General features: G+C 33.1%; 1 protein-coding gene across 3 annotated transcripts; it reads left to right on the top strand.

Moving 5' to 3' along the window:
- Positions 1-3,304: 3,304 nt before the first annotated feature.
- LOC141644072 (agamous-like MADS-box protein AP1) lies at positions 3,305-18,038 on the top strand. Of its 3 annotated transcripts, XR_012543887.1 has the most exons (9): positions 3,305-3,676; positions 5,267-5,345; positions 5,569-5,633; positions 12,813-12,912; positions 13,010-13,051; positions 13,434-13,475; positions 13,702-13,832; positions 16,232-16,472; positions 17,813-18,038. XR_012543887.1 is itself a non-coding variant. In XM_074453509.1 (8 exons), exons 1-8 carry the CDS (start codon positions 3,492-3,494, stop codon positions 17,776-17,778), a joined length of 687 nt encoding a protein of 228 aa, XP_074309610.1. In that variant the 5' UTR covers positions 3,305-3,491; the 3' UTR covers positions 17,779-18,038. The 3 variants fall into 3 exon arrangements, 2 of the variants coding, with proteins under 2 accessions (XP_074309610.1, XP_074309609.1); XM_074453509.1 differs by lacking the exon at positions 16,232-16,472 and having other exon boundaries at positions 17,736-18,038; XM_074453508.1 differs by lacking the exon at positions 17,813-18,038 and having other exon boundaries at positions 16,232-16,542.
- The last annotated feature ends 2,007 nt before the right edge of the window (positions 18,039-20,045 follow it).

Below are 20,045 nucleotides of genomic sequence, written 5' to 3'. Positions count from 1 at the left end.
CCTGTAAACACACAGGAACTCAATCTGCATCACAGTAACTGTGTAAGACCAGATCAGAATTGGCTGAGTAGAAGAGTCCCATATTTAGGGTCCTTTTCAAATATATAATCAAGTGTATGGCAGCATTAAGATGAGGCTGTCTTGGCTCACACACATATTGACTTAAGTGCTGAACACTATAACTGATGTTTGTCCTAGTTAGATTCAAGCACAATAAACTTCATACTATTCTCCTATACAATTCAGGATTGGCCAATACCTAGCCTTCATCAACAGACAGTTTCAGACCTGTTGGTAGGGGAAACTTTGCTGGTTTAGCATCTGTCATTCCTGAATCTTTGAGAATATCCACTATGTACTTTTTTTATTCAGCAGGATTCCAGTAGTAGATCTGGATACTTCAATTCCAAGGAAATACCTTAGATGTCCCAAATCTGTAATAGTAAAAGCTTCATGCAAAAACTTCTTAATATTGTGCATTTCAGAGGTGGTGTTTTAGTGATCAGCAAATCGTCTACATAGACCACAATCACATTCAAGAAGATGATTAAAGATCTGATATCTTCCCAACCATAACGCAATCTAGCATAATATTCAGTGACTGATAGATCACCTTGTTTGATTTCAGCTACTTCCTTGAGCAATTGATATAGAAACGGTGCGTTTGACTGATTAAATCGTTCGTTTAGGTCCTCCCAAAATTGTTTGCTAGAAGTAACATAAGAAAAACTTTTAGCGATTTATTCAGAAAGAGAGAATTGAATCCACCTCATGATTGTATAATCAGTTCGTAACCAATCCTGATATCGATCATCCGTTGAAGCAGGTTGTGGACAAGCACCATTGATGAAACCGAGCTTCTTCTTGGAGACTAACGCAATTCGAATGTTTCTGGACCAATGGAGGAAATATTTGCCAGAGAAAACGTGCGCAACAAGCTGCGCTAGAGATTGATCGCCAATAGTGAGGTGGAGGATCCTTGTATACAGAGGATGAAGTAACTGTCGACAATTCTGCGAAATTTGAAGCAACAACAGAAGTCTTGTATTGATTTTGTGATTAAAACGAGAAAAAAACAGTAATTTTCAGCAAAATCAATTGTAAAGAAATGAAATTTTTAGTGTTTTTGAGGAAATTGAAGCAAGAAAGCAACGATTTGAGAAAAAAATGTAAACAATTGATGCAGAAAAACATCAATTTGATGAAGAAATCATCAAATTTGGATCGATCCGTGACTCTGATACAATATTGAATCCTGAGTAACAGAATTCTAGATCAAAATATAAGCTAATACTCAAGCTAAACGATGAACAACTTGAGTAAATAGAGTGTGATTATTATTGATCAAAAATTGATTTACACAGTATATAGTCCAGGGGGCGGATCTAGGATTTTAGCATAAGGGGGGCACAATTTTTTTCCTAAATAAATCGTCTTCCATTTTATGAGGCACTTTATGGATATCTTAGTTCAATTTGTATACATATTTAAAAAGTTGAAAAAAATTAATGAGCAAAATGTTAGCTATACATCAAATTTTATAGAACGTAATTTATAGTAGTGAAAAACGTCCCTTTTAAGATATATAGGACATTATAATTGTATATAAGCAATGAATGCTAATGGATTAGTGGTCGATACATTAACTTATTACCTTGGTGGTCGGAGATTCAAATCTTGTTAGAAACAATTTTTTGATAAAAAAACTATTAGCAAGTAAACTATGGGCCTATGGTGTGGTCTAAGACTCTAAGGCCCAAAAAATACACAGCAATACACTTGTGAAAAACTGCCCTAGTTGTAGTTGAACACAGGACCTATGATAACAAATAGGGACCTCCTACCAACTATGCTACAGCATCTACATGCATAATATCTTCACTGAAAGATAAATATTCTTAAATTCATGGTGGGCACTGCCAACCCGGGCCCCCTAGATCCGCCCCTGATGTAGTCCTCTGTTTATATACAGGTATTAATCTGTACAAAAGTAACTAACTTCTATGACAGGCTGTCAGCAACTGGAGTTTGTTACAAACTGATGTGTAGGATTTTTTAAATAGTTTTTCCTAAATGATGAAAGAGATCAAGACTCTTAACCGTTCATATCAACAACATATTATGAAATGTACGTATATTCTAATAAAAATATTTCTATAGCCTATAATTTTTTTACCAAACTTTCTCACGTTTTAAAAAAACAACTCTGAGTACATCGTCTGTAAATTATTTCAAAAATAACCTTAAATAAAACAAAATAAACAATGAAATCAAAACAAATTAAAGAAACTTAATTTTTTGTTGAAGATGTTTGTCGGATTTGAGTAATTAAGTTGTTAGTGGTGTTGTGGTAGGGTCATTTTTTTGTTATAGTGAAGAAACTGTGTTAAGAGTGAGCATCGCTTATCCGGTTTAGGTTTCTGATTCGATCCTAGACTTGTTTACCCCTAACTGAATTATCCTTATACGAGTATTTCAGTGAGGATACAATTTACTACTTTATAAACTAACGAGTTACTCTCCTACTATTAATTGGTTTTATTTTAAAGTGAAATATTCTTTTTCTTAGTGAGTGAGGTATCTCGTGGGAGGACCATTAATGTGACCTCTCTAACCAATAAAATACATTCATGTTATTATTTTATTTATATTTAGGGAAATTCTCACTTGTACCCCTCTGATATGGACTAATCCCACTTGTACTGCTAATTTTCAGGAAAGCCCACTTGTAACCTTCAACTTCTTAGTTGTTCTCACATATACCCCTTAAGTATAATAAATGATGAATATTGAGGATGAATTGCGGTAAAAGAGTAAAAGATGAATGTTGATGATGAAGTGGAGTCATGTAAAATTAATTTGGATGGAAAAAACGATATTTTTGGAGAGAAAACAAATATTTCAATTGAGGTATCATATTATTTACATAGCCCTTAACATCTTACGCGAGGGTACTTATCACTTCTTCCCCACTTCATAATGACAAATAAGAATTCACTTAACGTCTTAATTATTGGTGCTTAGTATTATGATGTTGAGTGTGGACTTTCCTTAAAAGTAAGGGTACAAGTGAGACTAATATATATTTCATGGGTATAAATAAGAATAACCAGTAAAGGGTATAAGTGGACTTTCCTGAAAAGTAGAAGAAAAAAGTAAGATTATTCCATAACAGAGGGGTATAACTGGGAATTTCCCCTATATTTATTTTATATTTATAGCTTTTTAAATAAAGAGGAAGAAAAGACATAAGAATTTTGCAGTGTAGTAGACTAGTAGTACAAGGTAGGAACCATACGTCCATACCTAAAGAGAAAACACCAACAACAAGTTGACAGCACATTGCCCTAAAAACACCAATTATTCCGGTTTCCATTAATAAACCACACATCTCTCACCTACAAAACTCATATAATATCATCACATTCTAAATTCCCCCCTCCACCCCAAAAAAAAATCAGAAACCCTAATTTTCACCAATATAATAAAAAATGGGGAGAGGAAGGGTTCAACTAAAGATGATAGAAAACAAGATCAATAGACAAGTAACATTCTCAAAGAGAAGAAGTGGAATTATTAAGAAAGCTCATGAAATTTCTGTTCTTTGTGATGCTGAAGTTGCTCTTATCATTTTTTCTCATCGCGGAAAACTCTTTGATTTCGCTTCCGATTCTTGGTATTTTCTTTCCTTTTAGTTTACGGGGTATTAATCCGATTGTACATATAACCGGTTATATAATTATTTGACCGGTTTTACATATAAGACCGCCAAAAAAGATGTTTTAACCTCATAATCAATATTTACTCATTAAGTATCCGTTGATGATATAACTTTTTAATTAACGATGTGAGCTAGCTTAACTGGTAAATCTTTTTTTTTTGTACATGATATAGCTGGTAAAGTCATGAAAAGAGTTACGCAGTTACCCAGCTTTAAATCTGCACTTCTGGGTCATTTATACAAAAAAAAAAAAAAAAAAAAAAAAAAAGACCGCTAAAAAGTGTTTAACCTAATAATCAGTATTTATTTAATTTATTTAATGATTCATGAAAATAAATTTATTAGATTTTAAATGAATATAGATGAGTTGGTCCGACTATAAATAATCTGTCAAATGATGTTATTTATTTATGGATATATTTTGGGGTATGATTTGTAAAATTCCTATTTTTGGACTATTTATATTTCATGTTATATTTTTTTGCTTGATTTGGGAAATTTAGTTCACGTGGGAAAGTCCAGATTTACTTACTTACTTCGTATTAGTTTTAGATTCTAAAATAGTGAAATAAATTATAAAATCACCTGAAGAAAAAGCTAGTTATTAATCGGGCAAATTTGTATGAAAAACTGTTATTATGAATCATGATGAACTTGTATACATTAGGAAATAACTTTAGCATACCGTACCGGTATTAAATTAATTTATCATGTTTAGTGAAATGTTTAAGTTAATTTGTTTCGATATGATCGAGTTTTTAATATACGGAGTATTACATAAAACAAATAACTAGTAATTAACATCAATAATTTGTATACATTAGGAAATATCTTTAGCGTCTCGGTACTAAGTTAATTAATCATGTTTAGTGAAATGTTTAAGTTAATTTGTTTCGATATTAATGGGATTGAGTTTTTTAATATACAGATTATTACGAGTAATACTAATCAACATCAATAATTTCATTGATAAAAACATTTTTAATAGGATTTTGAATGATTTATTTTGTTATTATGAAAAAATAGAGTTGATTGTAGTCAAACAATTCCCCGGAACTAAGGGAAAAAGTCTTACCGGATATTTGATTAGCACAACGGATAATAACATGAAACAATGTGTATGTAATAACACTTGTACTCATAGAAGATACGGACTATTGAAGATCCAATTCATTGAAAAATACAGTACTATGTTAAGTCCTTTGAATTTCCAACAAGTCTCCCTTAAAATCGGTTTTTTCATCTGAAATTAAGACGGAGAAAATGTGACCATGTTTTGATCAAAGAAATTACCCTTAATTGTAAGATTTTGTCATTCAATTGGTCACTTTTTATTACGAGTACAAAACAACGATATTTTTTAAAGCATGTCTGAGATGAGAATTTGCCTTTAATTACATATATAACAATCAACCTTTTTACACTTTTGAAATCAAAATTTTGACTAGTTCAATGATACAAATCGTATTTTATGTCTATTAAACGATGTCTATAACACATTTTGTTATGCGAGTTAACTGAAAGGTGTTTTAATAACTGATGTAGCATGGAGAAGATTTTAGAAAGGTATGAGAGATATTGTTATGCAGAGAAGCAACTAGCATCAAATGATCCGGACGCCCAGGTAACAAATTTCGAACTAGATCAATATATGATATAGGTCACGGGTTCAAAACCCCCTCCCCATTTATTGTATTGGTCTTACTTATTTGACAAAAAATTACAATAATTAAAACTTCTCAAGTTCCCATATTTCAAAAGTCAAGAAATCATGAGTCAGTTGTATGCATATGATATAACAGTCGTTTATTAACGAGAATTTTAAACTATGCTTGTTGTTGAAATAGGTAAACTGGACATTTGATTATGCCAAACTTAAGGCCAAGCTTGACCTACTACAAAGAAACCATAGGTACGAATGTTATGCATTGTCTTATTTGAATATACGGAGTATTTGTTATTGATCATGTCCGTTTACATGTCAAATACGATGACATGAATAGATCGCGATTAACTAAATCGACTATGTTAGGAATGCTCTAACGATTGAACAATTTGTATTTATTTTGCCTTAGCTTATTAGAACTATTTTTCCTTCAGACACTACCTAGACTACGTTACCACTATACCAGGCCACCAGTGGCGGAGCCAGAATTCCCCGTTAGGAGGGGCGAAAAATCTCAGTAGGGGCGAACGAGTAATTTCATAAGGCAAATTTGAAAAAAACTCGAAAATTTAACTAAAAACTTTGTGTTTTTTCAACTGGGCGCGACCGCCCCTGCTAACCCCCCTCGCTCCACCACTGCAAGCCACTATATTTGTTATTGCTCATGTCCGTTTATTTATCGAACAATTCAGTGTGTTAGGAATCCCCTATTTACTAAATGAATAGGAGTCTCTAAGTTTTTTCCCGCCTAACATTATAACCTGTAAAAAATATACTCTAAAATCATTGCTATAATTAAATATATGTCACACCTAAATCATTGCTATAATTAAATATATGTCACGCCTAAATGAATAATGTCACTGTAAAATATACTGTAAGAATATAAAAAATATAGTCTAAAATTATTGCTATAATTAAATATATGTCACACCTAAATCATTGCTAAAATTAAATATATGTCATGCCTAAATGAATAATGTCACTGTAAAATATAATGTAAAAATATATAACAAAGGGAATTCTCAATCATTGTTGTAAAAATATATGTCAAAGGGAATTCGATATCTACTAAGAGAATAGGCATTCTGAAAATTTTTTCGCCAAAGTACACCGACTCAAATATGAAAATAAATGTTTCTTTCATTAAACAAATCTTTTTATCAAATTAATATTCTTTTTATCAAACTATAATAATTTCAATCAACTCTAAATTATACTTCTTTAATTAAAATAAAATAACATAGGTATCAAATTATAAACGACAAATAACTAAATCTTTCATTTGTGCTATTAACAGAGAAGTATTTGGCTCATCCTTATTATGCACAAAACTAAACTATAAACAATTATTATTAACTTCGCGACAAAAAAAAGGAATACATATTTGGCTCATCGAGAAAATAAAATCTCTGACTTTGATGTATAAAAAAAAATTCATTAAAATACATATTTCATACTACGTAACATCCCTTTTTTACTAAAAATATAGGTGGATCTCCAAATTTTCCCGCTTAAAATTTTAAAATCTAGAATTGGGCTTATTATTTTAGTCTATTCTATAGGTATATCTTGAACTATAAATGGATATAATATTTTAATTGGATATATTCATAAAATTGAAATGCTTAGAATCTGCACAAATTTGATATGCAAAAGATTTTCCTCCACAATTTTTATCATAAAAAATTCATTGATTTTCTATGAAATAAGAAATTATGGGTCAAAATCTTCTATATACTAAAAGATTAATAGATCTCTAAATCCTCATGTTTAAATTTCCCGCCCAGGTAATATTCTACTGATTTCCTAATTAATTAGTGTTCACTATTAATATTTGTTGGAGTAAAGATGCAGCAACAATGAAAAACGAAAAGAACAGAAGAGATATAACCCGAATCGTAGTGCCGTGGTAACGGAGCCACTGCCTTGAAAACTATATTCCGGTACGACCGTGGTGGCGATCAGCTAGTGCCGGTAGTTCCCCAAGGATAACACTACAGTCTCCAACTCAGTTTCGCCCACTCGGAACTGTGAGACTTGGAACGAAGATAACTACCATTACCCAGAAATTTAAGAGAAGAGAAGGAAGAAGAGAGGAGAGTGATTGTTGATGTGTGTTCTGGAGAGATGCGAGATGATCTATTTATAGCGAAAAAGATCGGCGAATGAGCCAAAAACTCGCTCCACAAATGCAAAGTCAATCAAACGGAATTAGTGGAGCATTAACGACTCTTTAATCGCGCCACTAATACTCTCCATTGACTGACTGTTACAACTTCCAGTACACTGAATGTGGACAGCCCACTACACACAAGCCCAAAAAAGATTAAAAGGGGGCCTTTGGCCCGCACCGCAGGTGCTCTACCCAAACCCAAACCCGAGCCCGAGCCGGGCCGGGCCACACACAGCGTGTGTGTTTGGACCCAAACCCACAGGCCCAACAATCCCAACAAAAGCCTCCTTGGTCCACACAATTGGCTAGTGATAGACAAAAGACAATATAAACACAAGGAGACCAAGCTACTCCACCGATGTGGGATATCAAATGGAAATTTGGACAAAGCAACTTGGCTTTTACAGCCATCATTTCCAACAATCCCCCACAGATGGCGAGAAAAAGCAAAGAGAAGAAATTCCTGGGTAAAGGAAGGATTGGATACTTAGGTATCAATATCTTACGATTTGAATTGACACTTTAGTGAAATGAGGAAACAACTTACTTACAGCGAGAGAATATCTTGCGATTTGAATTCCTAGCTGAGCTTCGGTCGATACCCCCCACAACACATATCATACCTTCAGAATTAAGATCGTTCCGCGAAAGTGCAACGCGCTCTTTTAGAGTTATGCGTTTACCTCGGTACTAATAGATGTGTTCAGAAGACTTCTCATAGTCTAATGATCGTTACACCTACGTAGGTGACTCAAGTGCTTCTCAATAGCACTTCTCACATGAGTCATTAAGGACCCAAGTCCAACCTGGTGTATGATCCATCAAGTGCGTCTCAAAAGCACCACCATAAAGGCTATGAATCATACAACGCCATAGGAATAGAAGCTTTAGACCTAGTCAAGTCTCGCTCTTGACCTAAGGACTTAAGCCCCATTCCCCTCGACGTATCAACGACTAGTCTCCTAGCCAGCCCTTTAGTAAAGGGATCAGCAAGATTGTTTTCGGACTTCACATAGTCCAAAGCAATCACTCCATTGTCTTGGAGTTGTCTAACTGCAGCGTGCCTTATTCGAATGTGTCTCTTCTTTGAATTGTAGACACTATTCTTTGCAACACCAATAGCGACTGCGCGAGTCACGGTGCGGGGAGACCGGTGTTAGCCGTCCGCCCCACACGGTATATCGGCTAAAAGGTTTTTCAACCATTCACCTCTTGTCCCGCCAACTCAAGAGCTATGAACTCAGATTCCATGGTAGAGCGTGCAATACAAGTCTGTTTAGAAGACTTCCACGATATAGCACCTCCACCCATGGTAAATACATAACCACTAGTAGAACAGATCTCATCGTTACTGCAACCCGATTCGCATCACAATATCCCTCTAACACAAAGAGAAATTTACTATAATGCAAACATAAGTCAACTGTTCCTTTTAGGTATTTTAGTAAACGACGAAGAGCATTCCAGTGTTCATTGCTAGGGTTATGTGTATAACGACTCGATCTACTAACCGCATATAGGCAATATCTGGTCGAGTACAGTTCATTAAAAACATCACACTACCTAGGATTTTAGCATACTCTTCTTGGGAAACACTCTTGCCCAAGTTTTTACACAATGCTACACTAGGATCATAGGGTGTTCTAGCAAGCACATCATCAAAGCAGTTAAACTTTCTCAACACTTTTTCAACATAATGAGATTGACTTAGACAGATTCCATTGGGGTTTCGGATGACCTTAACTCCTAGGATAACATCAGCTTCTCCTAAGTCCTTCATCTCAAAATGTGATGACAAAAATTCTTTGGTTCTAATTATCACCTCTAAATTATTACCAAGTATTAACATGTCATCAACATAAAGGCATATAAGCACACAATCAGATTCTATTACTTTTGAATAAACACATGAATCCGAATTGTTAACCACATAGCCATTACTTATCAAAGTGTTGTTAAATTTCTCATACCACTTTTTTAGGTGCTTGTTTCAGTCCATAAAGAGACTTGTTCAGTTTACACACTTTACTCTCTTGACCCTCAATCACAAAACCTTCAGGTTGAGACATATAGATCTCTTCCCTTAGTTCACCATTCAAAAAAGCAGTTTTAACATCCATCTGATGTATAACAAGGTTATGAATAGCAGCTAAGGCGATAAGAGTCCTAATAGTCGAAATTTTGGTCACAGGAGAGTAAGTATCAAAATAGTCAATACCCTTCTTTTGTGTAAAGCCTCTAACTACAAGTCTAGCTTTGAACCTCTCTATTGTACCGTCAGGTCTCATTTTCTTTTTAAAGATCCATTTACTTGTAATGGGTTTACTACCTTTAGGTAAATCAGTCAACTCCCAAGTCTGATTTGACACAATAGAGTCAAGTTCACTTTTAATAGCATCTTTCCAAAAATTAGCATCAATGGATTTCATTGCCTCACTATACGTTTTTGGGTCATCTTCTATTAAAAAGGCTGAAACAAATTCATCACTAGCACAAACAGAGTATCCATGTTCGAGACAAAGAAAGTTGAAACAAAATCGGCTCCAAAGTTCTTTGGACATCTAGGTCTCTTAGTCCTTCTAGGTTCAACAACATGATCAATAGAAGAGCTACTACTAGCATGTGAAGAGATATCAACAGATGTAACAGGTAAACTAGGAGGTGAATCAACATTCTTCTGTAATGGAAAAACATGCTCAAAAAACACAGCATCTCTAGCTTCAGATATAGAACGATCACTTAAAGACATTAATCTATAAGCAGAACTATTTTGAGCATAACCTATAAAAACACAATCATAGGTCTTTGGTCCAACGGTAGGTCTCCTAAAATCTGGTAAACCCACTTTAGCCAAACACCCCCATACCTTAAGGTAACTCAGGTTAGGAGGATAGCCCTTCCAAATTTCATAGGGTGTCTTGTCAAGTTTCTTATGAGGTACACGGTTAAGAATGTGACAAGCCGATAGAATTGCTTCCCCCCACATATCGTCAGATAGGCCAGAACTTAAAAGCATAGCATTCATCATTTCTTTTAAAGTTCTATTTTTCCGTTCAGCTACACCGTTAGACTGAGGTAAGTAAGGTGGACTAGTCTCATGTATTAAACCGTTAGCGGCACAAAAGTCGGCTAGATAACTGGATTTATACTCACCACCCCTATCAGACCTTACCCTTTTAATTTTTCTGTCGAGTTGATTTTCGACTTCAATTTTAAAGTTTATAAACGATTGTTCTGCTTCATCTTTAGTCTTAAGCAGATAGACATGGGTGTACCTTGAACAGTCGTCTATAAAGGTGACATAATAATTCTTTCCACCTCTACTTGCCACATTTTTGAAGTCAGCTAGGTCGGTGTGAATTAACTCAAGAAGACTCGTATTCCTAGTTGTGACAGGTTTACTAGGTTTCTTTGTGAATTTAGCCTCAACACAGCTAGCACATTTAGAGAATTCTTGACTCGTCAAACTTGGAATTAAACTCATATTTCTAAGTTTTTTAATATAGTCAACATTCACATGACCTAATCTACCATGCCAAACATCAATAGACTCAAAGAATATAAGCGTATAGAAGCATTATTATTAAAAATCAATCGGTGTTCAATACAAAAAGACCCCCGAAAAGATAACCCTTGCCTACAAATTCCCCATTACGCGACATTACAACCTTGTCAGCCTCAAAAACAAGTTTCAAACCAGCTTTGTTCAATAAGGCACCAGACACGAGGTTTCGACGCAATGAGGGTACAAATAAAACATTGGTGAGAGCAAGTGTTTTCCCCGAGGTGAGTTTGAGAAAGATCTTGCCTTTGCCTGTGATCATTGCAGATGAAGAATTACCCATGTAGACGCATTCCCCATCGCTACCTCCTCGAACTCAAAAAATAGTCCCTTATCGCCTGACAGATGCCGGGAAGCGCCAGATATCAAGACCCATTCAAAGAAGATTACCCACCGATTAGCTTCCACAACCACAAAGCAGAATGATATCATCATCGATCAAAGAACATTGGCTTCAGCTTTTCTTTTCAAATTACCTTTGGTAGGCTTTGTGACTAGTTTTCCCACGACGTAGCAAACAATGGGACCCTTTGGTTTCGAATCTTAGCAACTCGGTTTGGTATGCTTCCCTGGACCATTCTTCTTAGCCCGACCCTGGTTCTTACCCTGACCAACCTTGGCCTTACCCTTACCCTTGAACTTCTCAAGATAGGACGGACCACCGGACTCAACCAGTTTAGCATTAACAAAAAGAACGAAGTTTTAACGGTTGACTAACGGGTTTGTCTTTAAGGCGATTTGCCTCTTCGGTCCTCATGTGTCCTACTAGTTCTTGGAGAGACAGGTCCTTTTTCTTATGCTTAAGGTGGTTCCTATAGTCAGACCAGGAGGGAGGGAATTTTTCTAACAGAACATTAGCCACGAAAATGTCATCTAGTTTCATACCCTCATTCACGACATCAGCACAAAGGTTCTCGTAGACATGAACTTGTTCCATGATGGGTTTCCGTCGACCATCCGAAATTCCACCACTTACCCACAACATATTTCTTTTTCCCGCATCATCACCCCATACTTAGCCTCTAAGCTTTCCCATATCGTTTAGACGACTTATGAACCATAAACAGTCAAACAGGTGTCATCATGTTGTTTAGAAGTTGGCATCTAACAAGTTTATTGTCCTTATCAAATTTCTTAATATCCTCTTCGTTTGACTTAACTTAGACAGATTTAGCAGAGGGGGTGTTCTCTACGGTCTCGATAACAGCCTCTCTTTAACAGAGCAAAGGGGTCACTAAACAAAGACATAATCAATTTCTAGTTGTTCGAAGAACATCAACAGTTTCTGTGACCAACGCTTATAATTATGACCGTCTAATTTTTCCAGTTTAGTCAAATCAGGAAGAGTTTTTGCTAAAACAGACGACATTGTTACAGCAATTAACAACAACAGATATATAGTTTTCAAATTGTTGCTGCATCTTTACTCCAACAATATTTATCTCTTAATCTATTTTCATAACATCAATCATTTTTAACTTTTACAAAAATAAGGCTAATAAAATATCGTCTTGAAATTACATATGCAAATTTTCTACCCTTTTCAAAATGGAGGTAACCTGCATTAGTTTAATTAATTGTCAAATTCTGTAATATTTGTATCTAAAATACCGTGCATTTGCATGGGAGCTACACTAGTGTCCTAACGATTGAACAATTTATAAGATCGATGGCAATTGATTTGTAGGCAGTACCTAGGACAAGATTTGGACGCACTGAATTTGAAAGAACTTCAAAGTCTTGAACAACAACTTGACGTTGGTCTCAAACACATACGATCAAAGAAGGTAATTAATTATACATTAGATCACATTCTTAGCCATTTGATTTAATTTCTTAACAATCTATTTATCTGAAGTTTGATTTGCTTGCTTTACGTGACAGAATCAACTAATGCATGAGTCCATCTCTGAACTTCAAAAGAAGGTAAGGCCTTAATGGACATTGTTAGGCTAATATATAGTCATTCCAAATTACAAAGACATGTACATAAGAAGTCGTTTGGTTAAAAATACTGGAATGAAATGGATTGAAATGTATTTCATACTATAATGTTCGTAGAGTTATGAATTTGAAACCTTCATAACCTCTAAACTTATTTGGTATGAATGTGTATGAATCTCTCCCACTCGGGGAGCGCAATTAGAAACTTCCGGGGACGGTATGGTATGGGATTGTAGGGTTTAGAATTGAGTTTGAATTCATCAGGTAGTTAACTCTATTACAAAATAAGTCAACCAAATATATATGTACAACTTGAGACAATAAATTGCTAGATTTTCTAACATTATATATGTACAATATACAGGAAAGATCAATGGAGGAGCAAAATAAGATGTTGGCAAAGAAGGTATATATGTGTGTATACATTAGCTTACGCATAACACAAATACTTATGTGAGGCGGGCCTTGTGAGTTTCCTGAACACATTTTTGCCCATTAAAAGAATTGTGTTTCGATACGTTTTACATTATGTTAGTTCAAAACTGGCTTACACAAGATTAACTGCATGCATAATTTGCTACTTAAATCCTTAATATGTTTTTTTGCCTAATATTCGAAATACAAATGTGAAGATAAAGGAGAAAGGAAAAGCCGCTACCACTGAAACGCAACAAATGCAATGGCAGCAGCAGCAGCAGAATCATCAAGATGTTGCTACTTCATCGGATTACCTAATCCACCCTCCCGTCCCTTTGAACATGAGGTTACTTAAAATCCTTTCTAATCTAATGGCTTATTTCATTCATTAGTTTGCTAAGTCTTTATCTAAGGTTAAATGAAGCATTATTGAGTCGAGCTTTAGGGTTTAATTGGAAAACATAGCGAAAATAAGATGGTGTTATTGGTTATACCATCCTCTCACCTACATGGCTAGATAATGTAGGATTCGTTAAAATGATAGGATCTTACCCAAAGACTTAGGTAGAATTGACCAGTTCATGGATTATACAACCAGTTGTATATGTTATATGGTGTAAAATCTGAGTTTTGTGATAAAGTATCCGAGCTTTATGTTAAAAAATATGAGTTTTATTAGAAAGTATGGAGCTTATCCATTTACACATTAAAAACATGAACTTTGAATTAGCTCAGAAAAAAATACATATTAATCAATCAATACTATATACTAAATCCAGAAACCAAGGGACTTCAATGTAATTAAAGAAAGTTATACAAATTAATTATACTATATAGTTTTAAATCACTAGGACCGTGTGATGGACCTGATTAAGGGATCTCAATGCAAATATTATATAGTTTGGGTTAAAATTAAATTATATAGAAGTTTGGTAATTTTCCTAAACATTTGTAAAAGACTAAAACAAGGTCAATTTCCTTAAAATAAAATAATTAATTAAGATGGTCAATTTTCTTAAAATAAAATAATTAATTAAGATGGTCAATTTCAAGGAGACTAAAAGAAAGAAGATGCTTGGTAATTTTCTTAAATATTTATAGAAGACGAGAAGATGGTCAATTTTCTTAAAATAAAATAATTAATTAGTATAAACATGCACACTTATGGTATTAATTATTATCATCATAAAATTATATATTAAATTTAAAATCTATGCAACTTTATTAAACTTTATAGTTTATTAGATGTATAGATATGTTAATTATTTAACATACAAAAATATAATAAGTAGGTTATAAAAGTAATTTCTTAAAATTGCATGCCTAAGTAGTAAAAGTAATTTCGTCAGTTAAGAAAAGAATTGCAGTAACATTGGATATAGTAATATGATAATAAACACTCATTTGAATAGTAAAAGTAACAATATTATCAGGGAGATTAGTGAAAGTGGTAGAAACAACAACGGGAGTAGTGAAATAATCAATATTAATGCGGCAATAGTGAAAGTAATAATAATTACGGCGGGAGTAGTAAAATTATCAATATTAATGCGACAGTAGTGACAATAACAATAATTACGGCGGGAGTAGTGAAATTAACAATGATTACGGGCAAGTAGTGAAATGTTATTACTATTGTTTCATTAATAAAAGTAAAATATTAATAGCAGGAGTAGTGAATACGTCTCAAAATTTATTTCATCGTAATTTTAGGATATGTCATAGAAAAATATATTAATGATAAATTTATGAGTTATGGAACTTTAAGTAATATTATTTAATGAAAAAAAATTAATGGTAATTAAGTAGAGGTAGCACGGGCGAAGCCGGACACCAATACTAGTACTATATATTAATTCCAGAAACCAAGGGATTTCAATGTAATTAAGTAAATCTATACAAATTAATTATACTATATAGTTTTAAATCAATAGTACTGTGTGATGGATCTGAACAAGGGACTTCATTGTAAATATAATATAGTTTTGGTTGAAGTATATATTTAGAGAACACCAGAATATGATGATTTTCCTTAAAATAAACATGCCCCACTTATGGTATTAATTAGTATAAAGATGTTAATTATTTAAACATAAAAAATATAATATAAAAAGTAAATGTTAATTATTTATATATAAAATGTAACAATACTAAGAACAAAATAAAGTATATATGAACAATTAGCTAAGCAATCGATTTAAGAAAAATATTAATAGCGGAAGTAGCGAATTTGGCTCATAATTTATTTCATTGTAATTTTAAGATATACTCCGTATCATAGAAAAATGTATTAATGATAAATTTATGAGTTATGCAAATTAAAATAGTTTAAGTTAATTGAAAATATTATTTAATGCTAAATATAGGTAGCCCGAGCGAAGTCGGGCACCCATACTAGTAAGCTCGGATTCTTATACCTTGGTTGTACAATGTTTATGGTACAACTGAATGTATAAACCTATTGGCCATTTGAAAGGGGGGATTTGCTTGGCGCGATCTCTGTGGTCAATAATTCTCAATCCCCCCACACAAGCGGCGAGCCCTACAGTGCGAAACCTAAATTTTATGTAGAATTGGTCGTATTTATTTCATAGAATAGGATTGTTTGTAGTGCACCGTCTTAATTTAAGACCTCTTAAAGTCTTACTTATTTTCATATTATTTTAATTAGATGTGAGAAACGTATTAATTTAAAACGGTCTTAAATAAAAATTGGTAATGATAATATTAATTTTATTGACGCAGCAACTCGTATGAAAAGGAACAAGGTGGAGAAGGAAGTAGGAATGATCTTAATCTTACGTTGGAGTCAAATTGTTGGGCACATCATTCGCTATTTTAATTTTCACCACATGACGCATCCAATTATTAATTTGATTTTAAGTGTTTAAAAATGGATCAATGTTTTATTTTAGTTAATTATTGCTAAGACAACGGTACATGTATTTCGATAATAATGTTTGTAAGCATTTGGTTATTTGGTATTGTAAAACTACTAGTTTTAAACCCGTGAAATTCACGGGTCTGCTTTTAAAATTTTAGATCAACATAGTTAATCATAACATAATTAAGATATAACGTTTAATTTATTTCGAATTATTAACCAAGTGATCACTCTTAAATCTTACCTCCTCTCATTCATCATATTCTTTAAACTTGCTTTTGGTGGGAATTTTTAGGCGGTTCGGATTCTCTCCATTACCTAAAAAGAAATTGACCTCCATTATTTTTAAACGGCCCGGATTAAATTTTGGGACGATTTAATGGTTGTAATTATTTCATAAAAGTAATGTTTAAATGAGTGGAAAGAGAAAATATATTAGAAATAAGAGTGTATTAGAGAGGTAATGGAGAGAAAGTAATGGATAGGATCCAAATTTATTTTTAGGACCTTATATGCATGTGATTTTTATAGAGTACTTTTGTTATTTAAAACATTAATTTAATTTCCATGATTTTAGCATTTTATCATGATGATGGAAGGAGCAATAACTATTCAAAACCCGGGTTTGACTACCAGTTGGGGCGATGATCACTTGGCCATTGCAGCCCCCGAAGGGGGTGACTTACATGGTCCATGTGGTGGTGCGGGAATACATGGGCCCGGGGGGACTAAACCCCCTCGTCATCAAAGAAAAAAAAATCAAAAGATGTAAATCCAAAAACAAAACCAAGCTCTTAATCTGACAACGGAACTCAATGAGCAATAACAAATCCAAAAAACTCATCAAAGCGTCTTGCTTGTGACGGGTTAATCCCGTCACAAGCTGAAGACCTCTCACAAAAAGGGTATTTTATGAGAGGAAACGATATCCGTCACAAGCTTGTAATAGATATCGCCGTCTTCAATGAGAATTTGTGAAAACTCATAGAGCATGAATTTATTTCAAGGAATTGGAAAATGAAAAAGATAATTGCCATGTTAATTCCTAGAATTGGTTATCTTTTTTATAGTTTAACGTATTTCTAGGATTAGTTAACTGATGTAACAAATAGCCCTAATTTCCAAGATTTTAGCATTTATAATGTAAATCCTGTAAATTTTGGAAAAATCACCATAATTTTAGCATAAACAAATCAAATTTTAAAGATTTCCTAGCACAAACGGCATCCTTATTTATTCGGTTGCAATTGTTAATTGTAGTATGCAATATCCAAATGGAATATTCTATACTTCTTTCTTCCGTTTTTTCCTCAATTAGATCATTATATTAGATTATTCTGATTCTTTTCTTTTTTTTCTTTTCAGTTACTCTAATAAACTGCCACATCAGACTCTAATTAAAATCTGAGATGCCATGTCAGCGGGATTGGCAGCTGCATTAGAGAAATATATGATGTGCAATAATTTTTTTCCCGGGTAAGTAAATAGGTTATGACTTACGGTAAAAATGATTGAGATTGTAATGTGTTATCTTTGGATATCTAGTTCGCAATGTGATATGTGGTTGAAAACTTAGAAGTAAGAACAGCTCTATGATATATTGGCAGATAGGTTAAGACTTGATTCATGATCATGATGTTAGTTTGGTTAATTTATTTGTACTTGGTATATGAAGTTTTTTCCTTGACCGTTGACACATTATTGGCGATGAATTTTTGGAATCCATTATGTCACAGAGCTTATGATTTTTTTTCAAACACAATCTTTAATTTTGATTTTGAACAACTTAAACAATACGGCTTATGATTTTTTGTCAAACACAATCTTTAATAAAAACAATTTGTGAAACAACACCTTTAATAAAAAAAAGTTTGTGCAAACACCCTTTAAAAAAAAATTGTGAAACACAACATTTTGGTCGGAGTTTGACCAAAAAATAAAATAAAATGATGATGATGATGATGATGATGAATTCACCTTTACTTATGAAGTAACGTCTTAGGTGTCGTTTGATTGTCATGGCGGAATTAATCTCCTGTTAATTTCAAAAACACGTGAATTAAGGTAATTCATGTGAATTACTAAAAAACCATTTGGTTGACATGTAGGAATTGAATGGATACATGAATTTTAAACTACCTACGAGGAGCTAGGTAATCAAACTCCACTATGGAGGAGTTTGCAGATCCTATGAAAAAGTAAATGAAGGGATATTTTGGGTAACCAATCAAACATCTTCATTTTTTCTAATTCATGGGATTTTCGAATTCCCCCACATTTCTAGTGGCAAGTTTGGCAACCAAACGGTGCTTTAACATCTTTCAATTCTCCTCTCTCTTTTTTCAAATTTTTCTTCATACTTCATGATTTCTTTTACGAAACCTAATTTATTTTCTCAATTTAGCATAAAAAAAATCAAAATAGTCCATTAAATTTACAAATCAATCTACAAACGTCGTTATCGATTGATAATCTAATTGAAGTAATATGCATATTCAGTGTTTTATTGTTGTATTTAAAGAACAATATGTTCTTTCAATCGATTTTTGGAGGAAAAAATGTAACAGAAAAGGTCAAAGCAAAAAAGGCATGTGTGATATTGTTCTCTTGCCGAATTCGCTTTAAGTTGTCAGAATCCGATCAAAATGTCGTGTTTCGTAAAAAATTTCTTTTAAAAGTTGTGTTTCACAAACTTTTTTTTATTAAAAGCCGTGTTTCACAAAACGCTTTTATTAGAGAATCTCTAATGATTGGGCAAAAAGATTTGCTTGCAATTTTAAGAAATTGGAGTTGTCCATGTAAATTAGTTTTGCTCAAATAATTTCGAGCTAGTAGCTCCATGAAGCTATTTGCTTAAATGGACCGACCCACAAGAAGAAGATAGCTAATATGAATGGTCTCATTCTCATATATAAAGTTTAATTTTATATTTAGAAATTAAGAATCGAATAAATAAATAAGATAATGTATTAGATGAGTCTCATCAAACTAGTAGTAAATTGGCTTCACCATTAGAGTAAATTGTTGTAGCTCGAGAAAAAAATGACGTGGCAAAGGCAAACAAATGTTTACACTGCTTTTTTAAAGTATTAAAATTTTATTTTTATTTGATATAATATAATTATAGATAAGTGTGTATGACGTATGAGTATAGAACTAGTTTTGTGACCCGTGAAATTCACGGGTTGTTCTATTTCTAGTGTAATACTTTAGTGATTTAATACAATAACATACTACGATCAATTCAATTTATGGTTTTCATGTTTTAAGGGTTGTATAAATTCAATTAGTCTTTTATACAATAGTTTATCAGAAATTAAAATTTCATATATTAGATATACTAAGATACCCCTATCAAAACTAAAGTAACTCAATGCAACCTAAAATGAATTAATAATATTAGTATTCATATAATCAAATTAAACAAAACTATATTATCAAACAAAGATCCCCAAAGATAGAGTACCCTCACAAATTAGATGTCAAAATTTCATCAACAATTCTGAAAATAACATAAAACACACAATTAGAAATGTTATGACAAAACTAACATTTCATACCCCCATAAAATTGAAGCTAATACAATAATAGATTGCGGAACTAAAAATTTTAAAGCAGCAACAACTTGAACAACAATTGGATCATTATTGCCGAATAGTTCACCTATTAAACAAT

The sequence above is a fragment of the Silene latifolia genome, chromosome 2 (assembly GCF_048544455.1).
Source record: "Silene latifolia isolate original U9 population chromosome 2, ASM4854445v1, whole genome shotgun sequence".
NCBI classification, from domain to species: Eukaryota; Viridiplantae; Streptophyta; class Magnoliopsida; order Caryophyllales; family Caryophyllaceae; genus Silene; species Silene latifolia.
Note: the sequence above shows the minus strand (reverse complement) of the source record. Positions and strands in the feature narration are given on the sequence as shown.